The sequence below is a fragment of the Cyprinus carpio genome, chromosome A20 (assembly GCF_018340385.1).
Source record: "Cyprinus carpio isolate SPL01 chromosome A20, ASM1834038v1, whole genome shotgun sequence".
NCBI lineage: Eukaryota > Metazoa > Chordata > Actinopteri > Cypriniformes > Cyprinidae > Cyprinus > Cyprinus carpio.
This window is the reverse complement of record NC_056591.1, coordinates 13,034,680-13,052,749: the sequence shown is the minus strand read 5'-3', so window position 1 is coordinate 13,052,749 and position 18,070 is coordinate 13,034,680. Positions and strand designations below refer to the sequence as shown.

The 18,070-nt window shown below is 37.7% G+C and overlaps 3 protein-coding genes across 5 annotated transcripts in view; 1 reads left to right on the top strand and 2 right to left on the bottom strand.

The window, feature by feature from the left end:
- The window catches only part of LOC122148969 (serine/threonine-protein kinase Nek1-like), a 35,031-nt gene extending 34,705 nt beyond the window's left edge, over nt 1-326 (bottom strand). Inside the window, 1 exon segment of the mRNA XM_042777675.1 lies at nt 188-326. The gene's annotated coding sequence lies outside the window, so the exon portion shown is untranslated.
- Nucleotides 327-2,777: 2,451 nt separating this feature from the next.
- LOC122148968 (carbonyl reductase family member 4) lies at nt 2,778-5,942 on the top strand. Of its 3 annotated transcripts, none has more exons than XM_042777673.1 (6): nt 2,778-2,841; nt 3,449-3,600; nt 3,795-3,915; nt 4,082-4,215; nt 5,148-5,282; nt 5,388-5,942. In XM_042777673.1, exons 2-6 carry the CDS (start codon nt 3,456-3,458, stop codon nt 5,564-5,566), a joined length of 714 nt encoding a protein of 237 aa, XP_042633607.1. In that variant the 5' UTR covers nt 2,778-2,841; nt 3,449-3,455; the 3' UTR covers nt 5,567-5,942. The 3 variants fall into 3 exon arrangements, with proteins under 3 accessions (XP_042633607.1, XP_042633606.1, XP_042633605.1); XM_042777672.1 differs by having other exon boundaries at nt 2,781-2,846; XM_042777671.1 differs by lacking the exon at nt 2,778-2,841 and adding an exon at nt 2,881-3,094.
- Nucleotides 5,943-6,079: 137 nt separating this feature from the next.
- LOC109073930 (palladin-like) lies at nt 6,080-17,545 on the bottom strand. Its single transcript, XM_042777674.1, has 10 exons — nt 17,431-17,545; nt 16,659-16,760; nt 14,339-14,557; nt 13,006-13,153; nt 12,135-12,225; nt 11,289-11,421; nt 10,136-10,343; nt 9,523-9,691; nt 8,908-9,041; nt 6,080-7,825 (listed from the first exon to the last, which is right to left on the bottom strand). The coding sequence occupies exons 2-10, from the start codon at nt 16,737-16,739 to the stop codon at nt 7,665-7,667; spliced, it is 1,344 nt and encodes a 447-aa protein (XP_042633608.1). The 5' UTR covers nt 16,740-16,760; nt 17,431-17,545; the 3' UTR covers nt 6,080-7,664.
- Nucleotides 17,546-18,070: the final 525 nt, after the last annotated feature.

Here is an 18,070-nt window from a genome sequence, read left to right as displayed (position 1 = left end):
ATTGAACGGTCTGCCCAAACTGATGATAATACGCTACTAAATGCACGCTAATGAAAACCGCGAAGAGAAATGAACGTACCAGTCTTACTAGCTTCCCGCGAAATGACACTGACATGCACTTTAAAGCAGAGTTCTGCGATATATATTGCATAAAAGACACAATTCTGCAAACGAAATCAGTTTTTACCTTCTATATACAGAATAGTCCGCGAGCATTGGCAGCATCAGGGAAGCTCACATGAAGATTTTCTGATGTGGGCGGACTCATGCGGGAAGACGGCGCACGCTGACTGAGAAGAGTGATTTGATTGGTCAGCGCTCACGTCGAGTCTCAGGTTATAGGGTGAAAAACATGTCAGTCAAAACTCATTGCCTTTAGGTTTGTCTGTCAATGTTTGGTGCAAAATTCCACCTTAGCAACCGTCACCGGTTGGAGCCGTATGGAGCCACTTGGTCACTTTCCGCTTTAATGGTCGTAAACTGAAGTGCTTTTGCAAATGAAAAGTCAAAAGGTTATGGTGCACTGCATTTCTGAAGTATAGAGCATTGTTGTATTTTTTTTTTTTTTTTTTTAAAAAAAAAATTATTTTATTATTATTTATAATAATAGTAAAAATAACAACAATATGTATTATTTATATTAGTTTATATTTTAGATTGTTATTTATTTATTTTTATTACATATATTTCTACATTATTTATTAGTTAATTATTTTATTAATATTCATTGTTTTTATATAATTATATTATAAAATATTATAAATTATATTATATATAAAATTTTATAATAAAAATATATATATATATATATATACACATATATAAATACATATATATATATTCTAATTATTTGTCTATGTTTTAAGATTCTGTTAACTTACTATTTTATCGTGGTTAAAACCTTTGTTATCTCTATGTTTGTTATTCATAAGCAAAAACAATCTCAAGGTTTTTTTTTTGTTTGTTTGTTTTTTAAGATTTATTTACTATAAAAGTAATTCTAGCTGCTTTCTGATTTCAAGGGATGAAGTGACGTGTAGCTGTTATATTATTTAGTCAGTACATTTAGTAAATAAATACATTAAAATGAGTTAGTCCCCCCGCCTTGCGTTTCCGCTTCGATATACAGGTGCTTCTCAATAAATTAGAATGTCGTGGGAAAGTTCATTTATTTCAGTAATTCAACTCAAATTGTGAAACTTGTGTATTAAATAAATTCAATGCACACAGCCTGAAGTAGTTAAAGTCTTTGGTTCTTTTAATTGTGATGATTTTGGCTCACATTCAACAAAAACCCACCAATTCACTTTCTCAACAAATTAGAATATGGTGACATGCCAATCAGCTAATCAACTCAAAACACCTGCAAAGGTTTCCTGAGCCTCAAAATGGTCTCTCAGTTTGGTTCACTAGGCTACACAATCATGGGGAAGACTGCTGATCTGACAGTTGTCCAGAAGACAATCACTGACACCCTTCACAAGGAGGGTAACCACAAACATTCATTGCCAAAGAAGCTGGCTGTTCACAGAGTGCTGTATCCAAGCATGTTAACAGAAAGTTGAGTGGAAGGAAAAAGTGTGGAAGAAAAAGATGCACAACCAACGAGAGAACCGCAGCCATATGAGGATTGTCAAGCAAAATCAATTCAAGAATTTGAGTGAACTTCACAAGGAATGGACTGAGACTGGGGTCAAGACAACAAGAGCCACAACACATAGACGTGTCAAGGAATTTGCCTACAGTTGTCATATTCCTCTTGTAAAGCCTCTCCTGAACCACAGACAACGTCAGAGGCGTCTTACCTGGGCTAAGGAGAAGAAGAACTGGACTGTTGCCCAGAGGTCCAAAGTCCTCTTTTCAGATGAGAGCAAGTTTTTTATTTCATTTGGAAACCAAGGTCCTAGAGTCTGGAGGAAGGGTGGAGAAGCTCATAGCCCAAGTTGCTTGAAGTCCAGTGTTAAGTTTCCACAGTCTGTGATGATTTGGGGTGCAATGTCATCTGCTGGTGTTGGTCCATTGTGTTTTTTGAAAACCAAAGTCACTGCACCCGTTTACCAAGAAATTTTGGAGCACTTCATACTTCCTTCTGCTGACCAGCTATTTGAAGATGTTGATTTCATTTTCCAGCAGGATTTGGCACCTTCCCACACTGCCAAAGGCACCAAAAGTTGGTTAAATGACCATGGTGTTGGTGTGCTTGACTGGCCTGCAAACTCACCAGACCTGAACCCCACAGAGAATCTATTGGGTATTGTCAAGAGGAAAATGAGAAACAAGTGAGCAAAAAATGCAGATGAGCTGAAGGCCAATGTCAAAGAAACCTGGGCTTCCATACCACCTCAGCAGTGCCACAAACTGATCACCTCCATGCCACACCGAATTGAGGCAGTAATTAAAGCAAAAGGAGCCCCTACCAAGCTATTGAGTACATGTACAGTAAATGAACATACTTTCCAGAAGGCCAACAATTCACTAAAAAAGTGAATTGGTGGGTTTTTGTTAAATTTGAGCCAAAATCATCACAATTAAAAGAACCAAAGACTTACTTCAGTCTGTGTGCATTGAATTTATTTAATACACGAGTTTCACAATTTGAGTTGAATTACTGAAATAAATTAACTTTTCCACGACATTCTAATTTATTGAGATGCACCTGTATATTGCTTTGATTTCTCTCAATAAGGTCTTTGAGTTAATATTAATTTACCGATATAGTTTATACACTGATATTTATACTCATAGCGTTTGGCTCCACCTATCGGCTCACCGCGCGCAGTGCAATCAACATGGCGGCACCCGTTCTTTCTGTACCACAAGTTCACATTTAGCAACAGCAACGTACGGTAGATGATATTATCAATATCTTGTCTTCTAAAAGCCTAAATCCTATGCCGTTAAACCAACTATAGTTGTGTTTTGTCAAAAGGTCTCTATGGGATGTTGCTGAGTGTCAGTGGAAATTATAACTTTTGAGTGAACATTCAATAATTTCTGCTCTACTACAGTTTGCTGAATTAACAACTTGAATGTCAGATACTACCTAAGAAACAGTAGTGTGGCACATCTAAGAATGGCTTTCCAGAATACCACGGTAGTTACAAACTACATGTCCAAAAAACTATTACTTTTTTACTTTTTATAAGGGATAGTTATAGATAGATATAAGGTGCTGTTCAATGTGTATCTTATGCATATACCTATACCATATATTTACAGATATTTGCATGGCACTCCAAAGTACTTTAAATAAAATTTCTTGGCACAGCAATAATCAAATGTCAATCAAAAATGCATGGTTTCTTTCTTTTTCCTTTTATTTTATTACTTTTTTTTTTTTTTTTTTTTACTAAAAATAGTTACTATTTTCAGTTGTACTTTCACCTTTACTCATTCAGTATCTGACTGCTGGCCAACAGTTCATCCTGTGCTGTTGTTTCTGTTTTAGAATCGTGATGTCCAGACTGGCTGTAGTGTTCGGGGGTTCGCGTGGCATTGGGCGAGCAGTTTCTCAGCTTTTAGCACAGAGGGGTCATAGGGTTGTGGTGTTGTCTAGGAATAAGGAGGCTGCACAGGCTACAGCTGAATCTCTCCATGGAGGTGAATCGGTCTGAATTACTGTGCATTGATTTGCTGATGAAAAGTGTAGACATCATACACTTCAGGCCTTTTTTTTACCTAAATTGGAGTTTTATGTATAGTATGTATCTATTGAACAAAAGCAGCTAAAAAGACTTAATCTTAAATTGTGTTAAAATAGATGTTATAATTCTGGAGTGTATATTTAATTTCAGAAAAACATTTGGGTCTAAGCTGTGATGTCTCTAAAGAAGAAAACGTTCAGAAAGCATTTGAGACCATCAGTAAGACCTGTGGCACTGTGGGATACCTGGTTAATGCAGCTGGCATCAACAGGTCAGAAAAGCCACAAGGCTGTGTTGCAGAAAATGTGTTGTTGAATAAATATATCAGACAGATGCCATGGCCAAAAGAGATGATGATAATAAAAATAGCAGATTTGTATATGATAAATAAAAGACTGTATATATATATATATATTGCATGTTGGTTTGTTTTAAAGAGATGCATTGTTATTGAGGAGTAAATCTGAAGACATGCTGTCTGTTCTTCACACCAACCTGCTGGGCTCAATACTGACGTGCAGAGGTGCTTTACGGAGCATGCTCAGTCACGGAGGAGCTATTGTCAACATAGGTGAGTCTTACTACCTTATGAACTTCTTATACATTATTTCAATTCAATGTCATGAAGTTTAAGTTGGAGAAAAGGGGAAAAGTCTCCATGCATCAGCACCTGGTCATTTTAGGTTCGTTTAATCACCACTAGGTGGCGCAGAAGCTACAGATTTGAAATTGTTTCACTGTCTGCATCATACTGTAATTCTCACACTTTCAAAGGAAATTTCAATGGAAATCGCATTGACTATTCTATAATAAAAAAAAACTGCTTGAGTGTTTTTTGTTGAGTATCATATTTGATATGTCTGGCTTTTATTGCTCATATTATATTATGAAACTAGAGAATATGGAGCTTGTACTCAAGGAAGAAAAACATCTCAAATTTTATTCAGAGGTACAAAATGTGCAATTTAGTGTACTTGCTGATATTTATATGGCAAAAAAAAAATTCTGATAGCTTGGAATTATACATCATATAATTTTAAAACATATAATACAATGTAATACAGAGATGACTGAGAGATGCACAAATAAATATTCCTCAGAAGCCTGGTGTATCATAATTAGTACTCACGTTTTAACATGATTTTGTTCTAAAAATTAAGTATGGATAATCTAAGTTGCTTCAGTCCAATAAATGTTTGACTTGAAATGTTTAAAAATATATAGTATAACAAAAATTCAATTCAGTATTATGATTACTTCAAATCATTTTCATTTTCAAGATTTCAAAAAGCACAGAAGAGGGACATTTTTAGAATTATACTAAAAGGGCTTTTACTTTCTAAAAAAGTATAAACTATCAGTCTGACAACATAAGGATTGTAGTAGATTGTGCACAACAGATTTGCCATCAGAGTTTTCATTGTGTTGTTAATTTAGAGGCCTTAAAAATGTGTGTATCAAATATATACAGTAGGCTTTATAGGTTTAATCACGTTTCCTCAGGCTCTGTGGTGGGTGTGAAGGGTAACTCCGGTCAGTGTGTGTACAGTGCCAGTAAAGCCGGACTGGAAGGATTCACATGCTCACTGGCGAAGGAAGTTGCTACTCGGAATATACAAGTGAATTTGGTGGCTCCAGGTTGTTTATCCTATCTTTTTCTTCAACTGCTTCTTTTGCCTATTAATCTGCATAATAGCAGTCATACAAGTAACACTGAAAATTCGTTCCACCTTCCCCTCTCAGGATTCATTCGGACGGACATGACAGCAGGGCTGGAGAAGGAAGAAGCGGTGAGAAGAATTCCACTGGGCCGTTTTGGGGAACCTGCAGAGGTGGCCCAGGCTGTTCTTTTCCTCCTGGAGTCTCCTTATATCACGGGACAGGTTCTGCTGGTGGATGGAGGACTACAGCTGGCATCGTGATGATTTCTGCCAGCAAACCATGTGAGCCGACTGCATATTTTTGTTATTCTGATAATATACACTAACTGTATTTACAGACTGCGTCAAATCTTGGGATTGTTAATCACCTCCTCATTGCTCTGTTGAATTCTGAGTCACACGTATCATTGTGTAAGAGCAGTTTTGGTCCATCTGGATTGGATTAAGGTTATTTTTAGTTCACTGGAGTTTTTGGGTTATGGCTGCATGCATACTTGGGATAACAGAGGTCACAGGTCAATGCGTGGAGGATATGACTCGCTTTGTGTTGTCATAGTTATTTTTAGCATCCAAATAAGCTGTGCTACATTACACTTACAGATGAGTTAAAGCCATAACTCATATAAAAATAATTTAAGAAAAATAAAATGGGTAGACTAATTAAAATGTTCAATTGTGGCCTTTTCACCATCATAAAAATACAGATTATCAAAAAAGCTAATTCATCTTTGAGGGATGTTTTTGCCAAGAGCAACTGGACTCAACCCGGACTCAGTCATTTCAGAGATGTTTATTTATTTTACTATTCATAAACCAGAAGAGAATAAGGAGAACAGTCCGTATACAGGCACAGATTGGCTTGGAAAACAGAAAATACTGCAAAGAACCTCCTTATATCTGTCTATTTGAAAGATAAACAGCTGTGTAAGAATAAAAAAACATATGCAAATCACAGGCTTATATTGTGTATATTGTTATGCTATATTGTTGTGTATATATGTTGCAATTGTGTGTGAGATGAAGGCTAAACTATGTGAACTCCCAACTGAGTATTTGATACTCGACTGATCAAAGCAAATGTTGAGAGAATGCTAATATCTTTACAAATGCGTTACGAAGACGGAATAGGTTTGAGTTACCTAAAAAGCCAATGACATATAATTTATGAAACAAATTTGTGCTGCCAGTATCACATTTTTGCATGTTTCTGTAATTCCAAACCTGAAAACTGAAGCCTACCTGTCAAAGCATTACCATCTTGTCATTCCATGCACCATCATCATTAAAATCAGTAATACTCGTATAAATCTCGCCTTCATCCACAGTCAGCCCATCCTTCACAAACATGCATGCACCGATTCTGCTTCCTGTACTTCCATCATAGGCATTCCTCATCACTCTCGCTTCCACGGAAACACAACAAACATCTGTCCAAACTGTCAGTCAGCCAAAACTTGCAAAACTCTCATCACTCATGTTAATGACACATCAGTCTCCGCTTTTAATCTCTCCTAAAAAAGACAGGGTGGGAAAAGATCATTAAGGCCCGGCCTTGTGTGACATCTCTGGATTGGAGCCGAGATCCAGACGCGGCTTCTGTCGATGGCAGTGTGCGTCTGATCAATATGCTGGATCTCAAGGACCCTGAAGCTCCAGGGACGATGAGGTCCATGGAGTTTTAGGAGTGTCCCTCTTTCCACAGCCCTGTTCCCTTCATCCAGAGAACCAGCCCCCCACCAAACCACCCAAAAAAAGTCCTATTTCCTGTGCTGGAGAGGAAGACATTTCTTCCAGCGTTTCATAAATATATCTAATCTAAAGCATTATAACTAAATACATAAAATGTGTAACATGTTGGCACCGTAGTAACATGCACAGCTAGATGATAGTTACTTGAATAGTTTTTATTATTTTTTTAAATTTAATTTGAAAATTAAATATTTTTTAGGCACTTGTAAAATCTAGAGATGAAAAACAAGGTGATCATTGGTATACTACTTCCTTCCTCAAAGCACATGCTGGTGCGTGTGTGTGTGTGTGTGTGTTAAGTGCGTCAGCGAACCATTAAGTCTGTCTACAAGCAGGATATGACCTCGCTTAATCACCCATATCACTTCCCCCTCAGAAAACAACTGAAATAAAAGTATAGCGAATGGTCCTCCCTCAGGCAGAGACGTAGTGATAATACCAAGAATCATAATCTGTGAGGAGATGCTTTGCAGCTTCCTCCCTCACCATTCAAAGTCAATCGATCACTTTTTCATCCCAGCTAGAGGTTTTTATTGGGAAATGGGTGGGGATTATGGAGTACACTGGATCAACGGATCTGAGTTCCAAGGTCAGATCCCCGTGCTAGGCTCTACAGGTCGTCACTCTCCACTAGGGTGCCGGGAGGAAGAGGACTGGAGTCTGGGAAGAAGGCTGCCTTCACATCCAGACCCCGTTCTGTCAGAGCGGCGTAGCGGCTCGATGATGGACGCACCTTCTTGAGCTTCGGAGTGTGAGTCTGCTGCCACTGGGCTGAGGGAAGGGAAGGAAAGGGCGAGGATGAACATGGTTTCTCACTTTGAACAATTCAGAGGATGTAATATTGATGTCTAGATAATCAATGTAGTTCCTCAATTATGAAAACATATGGAGACTTAACTGTATAGCTTGGAAAGTTTCATTTAGGGTTACACAGTATTCCAGAAAAAAAGTAAAAAAAATAAATAAATACACAAATGCAAGTCAGAGGCGGAAAATGTGATTTGAAAGGAGAAATTGTGCCTTGGATTTCATGTAGATTTCATTTATTTATATTCTGATTATATGCAAATACATAATGCAATATGCATGATACAATTTTACCATATCATTTACTGATATTAGACAATTTATTTTGATTTATCAGACAATATTTTATATTTAACTCTGATCCACATTCAAACATCATAATACCGTGATGCCTAAATTCACATGTAGCATTAAAAATGAATCAGTTTATCTTTCAGTGTTTTTCTTTAAATATATTAAGTCAATAGTATAGACCTTTAATATATATTTTTTATTTAATAATTACGTTTTAATATTGGTAAATCCATTTTATATCAGTATTGGGGTATCAAAGCCAAAAATGTTAGTGTTGAGCAAACTTTAGCTCAAATTCATTCCAGACCTAGATGTGTTGAGTTTGAATCATGGTATGATGGAGATCAGAACAATCAGTGTAAAATCACACCCCATGTGTGATTAAAACCACTTTCATAAGACTCCAGCACACAGGCTGCCAGTCCATTGTTGGGTTTAATGTTAATGTTGGTTTAATGTTAGGTAATGCATCCGTTTTGTAAAAACTGTTGTTGATGGCAAACACAGCACTGGCTAATCGCTATGGGATTGTTATGGGAACACACACGGAGCGAAGGAAGGGAGTGTGCTTTTATTGGACAGATTAATACGGTTTTGTTCTTAGTCTGAAGCAATTTATGCAAGCGCATTGATCAAAATAAACCACTTAAAATGACTAAGTTTGTATTTAGTGTACTTTGGTATATACCAATCATAACTAAGCATTGTTACATGCATTCTTCAGATCATTTTCCACTGTGTGTTTGACTAACCGTGTACATCAAGACGTGCTGTACTGGAGATGATGCCAGCTTCGTTCTTAGCTGAAACCGTGTACCAGCCTGCGTCTTCCTTCAGAGCCGGCTGGATGATCATGCAGAGGTAACCAAAGTTGTCCTGGTGAATGCTGGGAAATAGAATTGAACATCAGAATGAGTAAGTGGCAACATGGTTTGCACTGAAACAGGATTATAATGAGATGCCAGGATTGTTTATTCATGCTGCACAGGCATATTTCTTTGATTTGAATCCTTACGAGCAAACCACGTTCACAAAACAATGACTGGAGACCTTACAGCTTGTGACTAACTGCTCTCGTCTCTCTTTGGTGGCATAGACGGTAGCGCCTGTGGTGAGGTTACTTTGTGTGCATGTTTCTTTTACAAGGGTCTTTTTTCATCGGTATGCACACACACATGTAGTACCTTTAAAAACCAGGCTTGCAACACCTGCCATATACAGACTCATGGTGCACAGTATTTTTTTTAACTGTATCTATGAGGTAAATAGTGTTTAACATGATATACCATAATAAAATACATATTTAGCTAAACTGTAGTTTGAAATGGCTGTAGGAGGGCTTTGATTGGCCCAAGGTCTCCTCCTACCTTATCCTGTCGGTGTTGTGAGTGAAGGACTCGTTCTCTTTCTTCCAGAAGATCTGTGGGGGAATGGGACTCCGGGACACACGGCACTCAAGACGCACTGGGTGACCCTCAGCAACACTTGTGTTCTGGAGTTTCTCAATGAAACATGGAGCTTTATGCATCTCTTTGGCTAAACACACACACACACACATTTATAAATATATATTAAATTAATACAAATATGAGGGGGGTATCACAGTTTCCATAAGCATATTAGAATGATTTCTGAAGGAACATTAGAAACAAATCAAAACTATCATAACACACTAAAGACTGGAGTAATGATGCTGAAAATTCAGCTTTGCCATCACATAAATTACATGAATAATAATAAAATAGAAAACATTTATTTTAAATTGCTATAATATTTCAAAATATTACTGGTTTTACTGTATTGTTGATTAAAAAATTGCAACCTAGGTGAACATGAGACTTTTTTCAAAAATCTTACCAATCTTGTTTGCTAGTGGTACATTTTTTATCTTATAGTATCTTATTTTTACCAATTATTACAAATTGATTTATTTATTACAAATTTAACTCTGTGGTTGTGTAGAAGATGATAGTTGTGTACCTGCAACAATGAGCTCTAGGTTGAATGAGTTCTGTCCAGCCCTGTTGCTGGCGATGCATGTGTAAACTCCTGCATCTCTGCTTGTGACAGGTTCGATGACCAATGAATGAACCCCGTTCTCCCTCACCAGCATCTTGTGGGAGGAGTCTGGACGGATGGTATGGCCATTCAGCTGCCAGATGAGGTCAGGAGTTGGCAGGCCACTAACCTATGTTTGAAAGACAAGTCAGTTGTTTTCAGCATTATATATTCTTTCCCACTCTGCTATAAAATGTAAAATTATAGTGCAATTGCCCCTTTTAAAATATTTAGGGTATCTGGTGGCTGTATGCGTGTGGTTCTCATGGGAAATCAGTCTGTGCACAATGCCTGGGCTCTATTTTCAACAACTCACATTCCTGAGAAACACAACACCTGCTCCACCCGAAGGTGTGCCAGCGACAGACCACCAGTTGACGTGTCTGTGCATTTAGGTTTGTCTATGAATATGTGCATGTGTTTGTGTGTTTACACATGGGGCTGAGATGCTCATTTATCCAACTGTTTTGGTTGTGATGTTCCTCAGAACACTCATGACGTTTGTGAACACACTGCTCAAGTACAGTTCCCCTGGGTGTGCATATTCCCTGTGTGATATTTACAGTGTCCATCACACATCTCACTACAGCAAACTTGAGTGCGTTCATGACTTGAATTGAAAGAACAGGCTGTGTAAATAAAAAAAGCAGAGAACTCAAACTGAAAAAAGGCACTTTGATTTCAGACCTCCTGAACTGCATCTAGGGACATCTGTGGCCTGGAAAGTTTGGAAAGCCTCAAAGCCAGAGGAAATAAATCGGTTCTATAAATATCACTGACATTAAAGGCTCTGTGCATGATTGCATTACTGATCAGGGTCTTTTTATATCGTGTGAAACCCTCTATGGCACAGTGAGCCTTTATTCTAACATACACAGTTCACAGCCAGACATGGCAGCAGTACAGATCCAGAATATAATACTACAGTTAGACAACAACCAGAGAGAGAGAAATAGACCAATAGAAGGTAGAGGTACTATAGAATGAATTTACTCATAAAAAGGGGGGGGGGGCTATGCCTTTAAGGGAGATGGTCAGCATGTTAAAGTGAGTGTGGCAGTGCTTGTGCAGTCACCTTGCAGTCCATGCGGCAGAGTTTACCCTCTTGCACAATAAGGTCGCCAGGGGCCTGCAGAAAATGAGGGCGGAAGTGACGTTCCTGAATGTTCTCATTCTCATCACCGCTGTCTCTGGACCTTGAGCGTGGTCTGCGAAAAAAGACAAAAAAAAAGTCAGTTGCCCAATTCTATTCATGTTATCATTGTGAATAATCAAATTTTAATATCAAATATGTATTTAAAGGAAAAAAAAAAAACTATATTAGATTTGGTAACAGGGTTAGCATATTAATGTTTTTGGTAATTAAAGGATTTTACTTCAATAAATGTAATATTAATTAATTAGATTTTGTACCATTTTAATATAGTCAAGAAAGGTAAGATAGGATAGGTTAAAAATCACTATTTTAAGGTGAAGGGGGAAACAATTTATCTAACTTAATACAGTAGGTGATATATAATTAATTAATTATGGAGAAATTTATTATTATTTTTTTTATGAAGAGCTTACTTTGTGTAGGGATTCATATGTAAGTTTTAGCTCTAAATGATAGGTTGGCACACAGCATTGCCTTCAGAGACTATTGACTCTGTCAGTCAAACATATAAAAACCTCAAGCGACCTGAATGGCCAGATATATTATCTCTAATCCAGAAGAAACCCCACCCTTTAAAAAAGATTCACATATTCTGTTCTGCACAAAAGACATCTTAACTGGTCCTTGCATCATTGTCCAAATTACAAAAGTGTGCTTTACATGGGACACGCCCTCTATTAGCGCTAGTCCCATAGAGCAAACCTGATACTGGACCTGCTGTAATCCTCCAGCTGTGTATGTTTAGAAACAGCAGTGCTTATATACCTGCGGATGTGTCCAGGTTTGGAGCGCTGACTTCTCCCCCTTTGGTTCACGGCCTGGACCATCATCCTTCCAGTACAGCTCACTCTCCCCTAAGACAGAAGATATTGAGAGAAAAATTTGAGTAAAGAAACTGATGCTATCTGCCTTTCTTAGGGAGAAGACAACGAAAGAAAAGAGACATGCATGACACATAACTATTTTGTGGTCAATTTAAGCTGGAATATGTCTTCATGTTTTTGAACTTCTGACCCTTCCAAAGGCTATAGTAATTTTGTTGCTTCTGGTCAGTCATTCCTCTGACTACCGATGTTTATCATCTCCACACAACACTGGTCATGCTGACTAGCCACTTGAGAAAGTGTGTTTATGTGAATGTTCATGAATGTGAAAAAAAAAAAACAATCAAATGAGATCAAACTCTGATAAAAAGACATATTTTTTCGTAACTGACATTCGTAACACATTCAGTTCATTTTTACTGGGAAAATAACTAACTATTGCAAAATTATCGCCTCCTGACTTGTCTCCAATTTTCTGAGAAATCCATGTTCTCTTAGGGAATTTTGTGTTGCATGTGTAAGAATACAGAGAATTAATCTGTTTGAATCCACTGTTTCCATCTGTGTTTGAAAAATAAAACAAATAATAAAAAAAAATAACTCAAAAAACAAAAATCTCCAAACAAAACTAAAATAAAACAAAACCAACCAAACAAACCCAAACAGTGTATAATAATAAGAATAATAATTAACATTAGGTTGCATACTTAGCAACTTATCTTTGCATTCTGATTTATTTTTCAACATAAGAATGTTTTACTATGACAATATAATCATGTGCTGTTTATTATATTGTTACATTATATCTCACCGCTGGTTGCCTGCCATAATGGTGTAGTTCCCATCATCATCCAGCGAGGCAGCCGCTGTGTGCAGGGAGCATGTGCCATCTGGATCACGACTGATACGGTAGTGTTCACTGCGCTTTGAGATCTGCTTTCCATCCTTAAACCAGTACACTCAAACACACACAGATATATACATGGTTATGCAAAGCTTGTACCTCACTTTTGTTATTAAGTCAGCTGTCATCACACAGTCATTACTGTGGTCTCACGGTAGTCCGAGAGAGTCAAACAATGAAAGCGAGACAGCCATTATATGGCAGAAATCTCAGAAGTGAAGCAGAGCAGAGCTTCTGATGAAACCAGCCTAGTCACAGACGATAAACCACCAATCCCATCATTCCAGTAACCTCGCCTACTAACTTTAAGTAACTTAACTTTAACACCATACTGTGAACTGTAATCTCCAGAATAATATGCAGTATAAAACTGTAATAAAAAAATGACATTATTCATTAAAAAAAAAAAAAAAAAAAAACCTTTAAGTAACTGTGTTTTTTAACAGCTGATAAAAGCATCACAATCCACAAGTAATCCACACAACTCCAGTCCATTAAATAATGTCTTTTGAAGTGAAAAGTTACCATGCTTGTAAGAAACAGATCCATAGAGGCATTTTAACTTTAAAACTATTGCTACCAGTCCATCATCCATAACACTTTCTCTCCAGTGAAAATGTCCATCTCCCGTTGTCCTCTCACATCAAAATCAACCAACATATTTATTTAGAACCATTTTGAACTCTTCTCACTTGTAAATGGTGCTTGATCTGTGTATATTTCTCTCCTGATTCAGACAAGACAACTTTTTCATTGGAGAAAGCAATATTATGGATAGAGGACTTGTGTTTTAGGCGGAGGCAATGGTTTAAATAATAATAAAAAAAACATCTTGATGAATTTATTGCAAACACACACCTTTTTGCTTCACAAGATGTTAATTCACTGACTAGAGTGATGTGGGTTACTTGTGAATTATTGTGATGTTTTTATCAGCTGTTTGGACTCTCAATGTGACGGCACCCATTCACTGCAGAGGATTCATTGGTGAGCAAGTGATGTAAAGGTAAATTTCTCCATATTTGTTCTAATGAAAACAAACTCATCTACATCTTGGATAGCCTGAGGATAAGTAGATTTTCCATTTCTGGGTGAACTATTCCTTTAATTACCTAACTGCTGAGATTACAGTAATAAACAAAATTTGCACTTTCATGGAAGTCGCTGACATGAATCTGCTTACAAGCAACATCGTGTAAATATGCTAAGAGAGCTAAACTGCATGGTTGATGGCCTCTTACCTTTGGCTTTGGGTCTCCGATGACCTTGCAGCTGAAGGTCACAGGCATTCCCTCGAAGACTTTATAATGCTTGAGCTTCTGATCGAAGAACGGCGCAACCTCCCCGGGCGTGTCTTCATCATGCTGAATGTCATCGTCAGATTCCTCCACAGGTGAGCGCTCCAGACGAAACTCAATCTCGCTGATCAACCGCTGCTCGAAGCTGGACACTTTATACTCCTGTCACACAAACAAACACAAAGGTTTTAACTTATGATCTTCTCCTCAGCTTACTAACTCATTCAATCACTCATTTTATTCATTCAAGCACACATCCTCTCATCACGGTGTCATATAGTCTTGTATCCAACTCTTATTGCTCTTTCATCTGGCCTGTTTCTAGTCTTCCGTTTCCTTTTATTTCACTCTGCAGGGAGAGGGAACACATCTGGAGAAAAGTGTGCAACAATAATTGCAGGTTTAAGGCACAGCTGCAGCAAGAAAAACACACCATCATAACTATATATGTAGACAACGAACGCACCCTCTCTATCTTGTTCTCTTGCACGTCCAGCCACATCCTCCCAAAAGCACACACGCATGCACATTTCCTATGCAAAACACACAGACAACCGCTATTTGCCCAAGGACATGTTGTTGAGCGCCAAGCACACTTTAAAATTTATGGCACAACATTAACAGCATCTCCACTTCCCACAGTTCAGTGGACGAGAAGAATGTGCATTTTAGTGTCTCCACTCGAGGGTAGGAAATGTGCGAAGCAGACGCATGCGGTCTCTGATCAGTTAGCAACAACAAGACACATGATGAGGCACCCAGCACAGTTTTTTTTTTTCCCACTTTTTTTTTTTATTTTTATATGATGTTGATTGGCCATTTCGGTGGCCAAATCTTTTTTATAAGGATTGCTAAACTGTATGATTGACTGCTGGCCAAGGAAAATTACTGTATTTACAGGCTGGATTTATTTGATTAAATATACAGTAAAACAGCAATATTATGAAATATTGTTAGAATTTAAAATAATGACCTTCTATTTGAATACGTTTTAAAATGTAATTAGCAAATGAGAGCCATTAGTCTTTAGTGTCCCGTGATCCTTCAGAATTTGGTGCACAAGAAACATTTAATATGATTATTGAAAACAGTTTAATTTTGCTTAATATTTTTGTGGAAACTTATAACTGACAAAGAACAGATTCTTTTAATGAACTGAAAATTAAAAAGACAGCATTTATTTGAAAAAATTTTTTTTTTGAATCAAATGTAAAATCTGTACTGTCCCTTATTTAATGTATCCATGATAAAATTAAGTATTTCTTTCAAAAACTGTACTTTCTTTTCTTCCAAATATTGGACCCCCTAGGAGTTTTGGTTTAATACAAACACAGAATACACTGCTTATTTGTTCAATAAGATTGCAGTGTAAATCTCTGTATTTGATGATTTTCCCACAGAGTACAATAGTCATCACAGTCATATCGCCGTCAAGGACTTTACCACAGTGCTTTATCAGGATGCAAATATTCCATAAACGGAGACATCGAAGAAAACACAGGAGATTGAGTAAACACCCCCCCCCCCCACAATCACATACAGTGGGCCAAAACATGGGGGTGACCACACACAGAGGGGTGTGAGAGAATTAAACAGCTGGGGGTGATCTCATGAGGTGAAGCGAAGGGAAAACAGCGGTGAGACAGACTGACAGAAGAGCGAAATATAAGGACAGACAGGCTGCTGCTTGATGTTTGTAACAGACAGGATGAGTATGAATAACCTTTTGAGGGACAGACTCTGAGTCAGCTGAGCTGCCTTCCTGTAAAGAGATCAGAAAACAGGCAGGGGGATTGAGGATGATGTCACATCCTGCGCATAATACACACCTATTGCACAAAAGTGGACAAATCACACACATTACTGGCAATGTGTGTTTGTGTTGGGATGCTAATCCTGCTTTTATGATCTTCCCTGCTCACACACCTCCAAAACGCCTCGCTGACACGACTCTCCTCGCCAAAATGACATCATGCATATGTGCAAGCCAAGCACATGCGGGAGCTCGTAGCTATTAGCCGATTTAAGACGCATTTACAAGCATGCAGGCAAACCACAGTGCTCTGAACTACATCCAACAGCTTAGCTGTACACTGGTAGTCATCGGAAAAAAGTGTGTGGATGGATTTTGTAACGGATGCTTTTTATTATAACGCATGTTTTAAAAACCAGCCAATTACAAACAACTGCTTTGTTTACTGGGACACAATGGGGACGTGTAGGTGGGTTTTTGTGTGTTGTGCGAATCTGTGTGTGTTTATACCTGTGTAACTGGCTCCTCCTCCACCTGTTGTGTGTTAAACACTGTGGCAGCATTGTCAGCACCCAGCAGTCTGCGAGCCATCTTCTCCTCATAGGTTAACCTCTGAAAGCAAGCAGGATTAATCTGTCAGAGCCTCGGTTAGTGTGTGAGAAAACACACACACACTCACACGCAAAAGCATGATGATTATTTGGTGGCCTGTACTATTGAATTCAAGGCTATTAGTCGTGCTGAACATGTGGTGGGTTTTGCATTGTGGGTATAGAGGTGCTATAGTGATTGAACATTTTAGTTGGAGGAGTTGATGGTGGAAGGTAATTTTCTCCATTTATTAGCTGTATTTCATAAGAATGAAAAGTTACATTGAACATACATACACATACAACAAAAATTACTAAAACTAAAAAAGAAATGACTAAAATTAAAGCTAAATAGAAATGTAAAAAAAAAAAAAAAAAATAAATGCTCTACAATTAGCTGAAAATATAAAAATAACAGCCAATTCAAAATATTAATATGTACTGTAGCATTGGCTCTGATTTACTTCCATTGTATGGAAGAGAACAGTGTTCTTTTTCTTTTGTTTTTACTCTACAGAAATCAGTAGCGTTTTAGAACAGCAAGATGGGAAGTTGATTTTGACTGCATGTGTTATTGGTTAGACTACATTATATTCAAGATGGCAATGCTAATAAGGCTAGTGTGGTAGTACTATTAATGATGTACTGTAATTTCTTTAGTAATACAAACATAAGACCTCTCACACACATACCTGCTGTCCATTGCTGAGTCTTTCCTCTTTGAAGCGTAGTTTTCTCTCCAGGTCTTGTATGACTGCATCTTTGGAGCCCTGGATCTCTGTATCAGAGATAATACGCTGTGTACGGGGTGTATTCGTCTTACGTGGCAAAGCCCTGTTAAAACACATTTAGAAAAATAAATGAAAAAAAAAAGACTTCAAAGCAACAGATAAGCATTTCTATAAGTACAGAATCTGTAGCTGTTCATTTCTTAAACACAGAGACAAGTGGGAAACTGTTGCTCCAGAATAGAATTTCCCTGTCCATAAAAACCTTTCCAGATAGAGGCTAGGATTAAAGCACATACACAAAACAAACGAACAGAACCGCAGCTTTTATAATACACTGCAATATGAAAATTGACATTGACAAGAAGAACGTGGGACATATTTTTTGCATATGGACTGGGAAGCAAGAATAATTTTCGTTATCTGTTTTGTGTGCGTTTTTAAAATTCCACAGCGGTCTCTTATCTTTCCCCCTCTGGCTCTGGAGTGCCAGGAAGAAAGAGAGGGAGGAATGAACTAGTGGAAGATAATGGAGAAAACAGAGATGAAGAGGTGGACAATAGGAGCAGCAGCTTTGAAGGCAAAAAAAAACTCTGGATGAGTT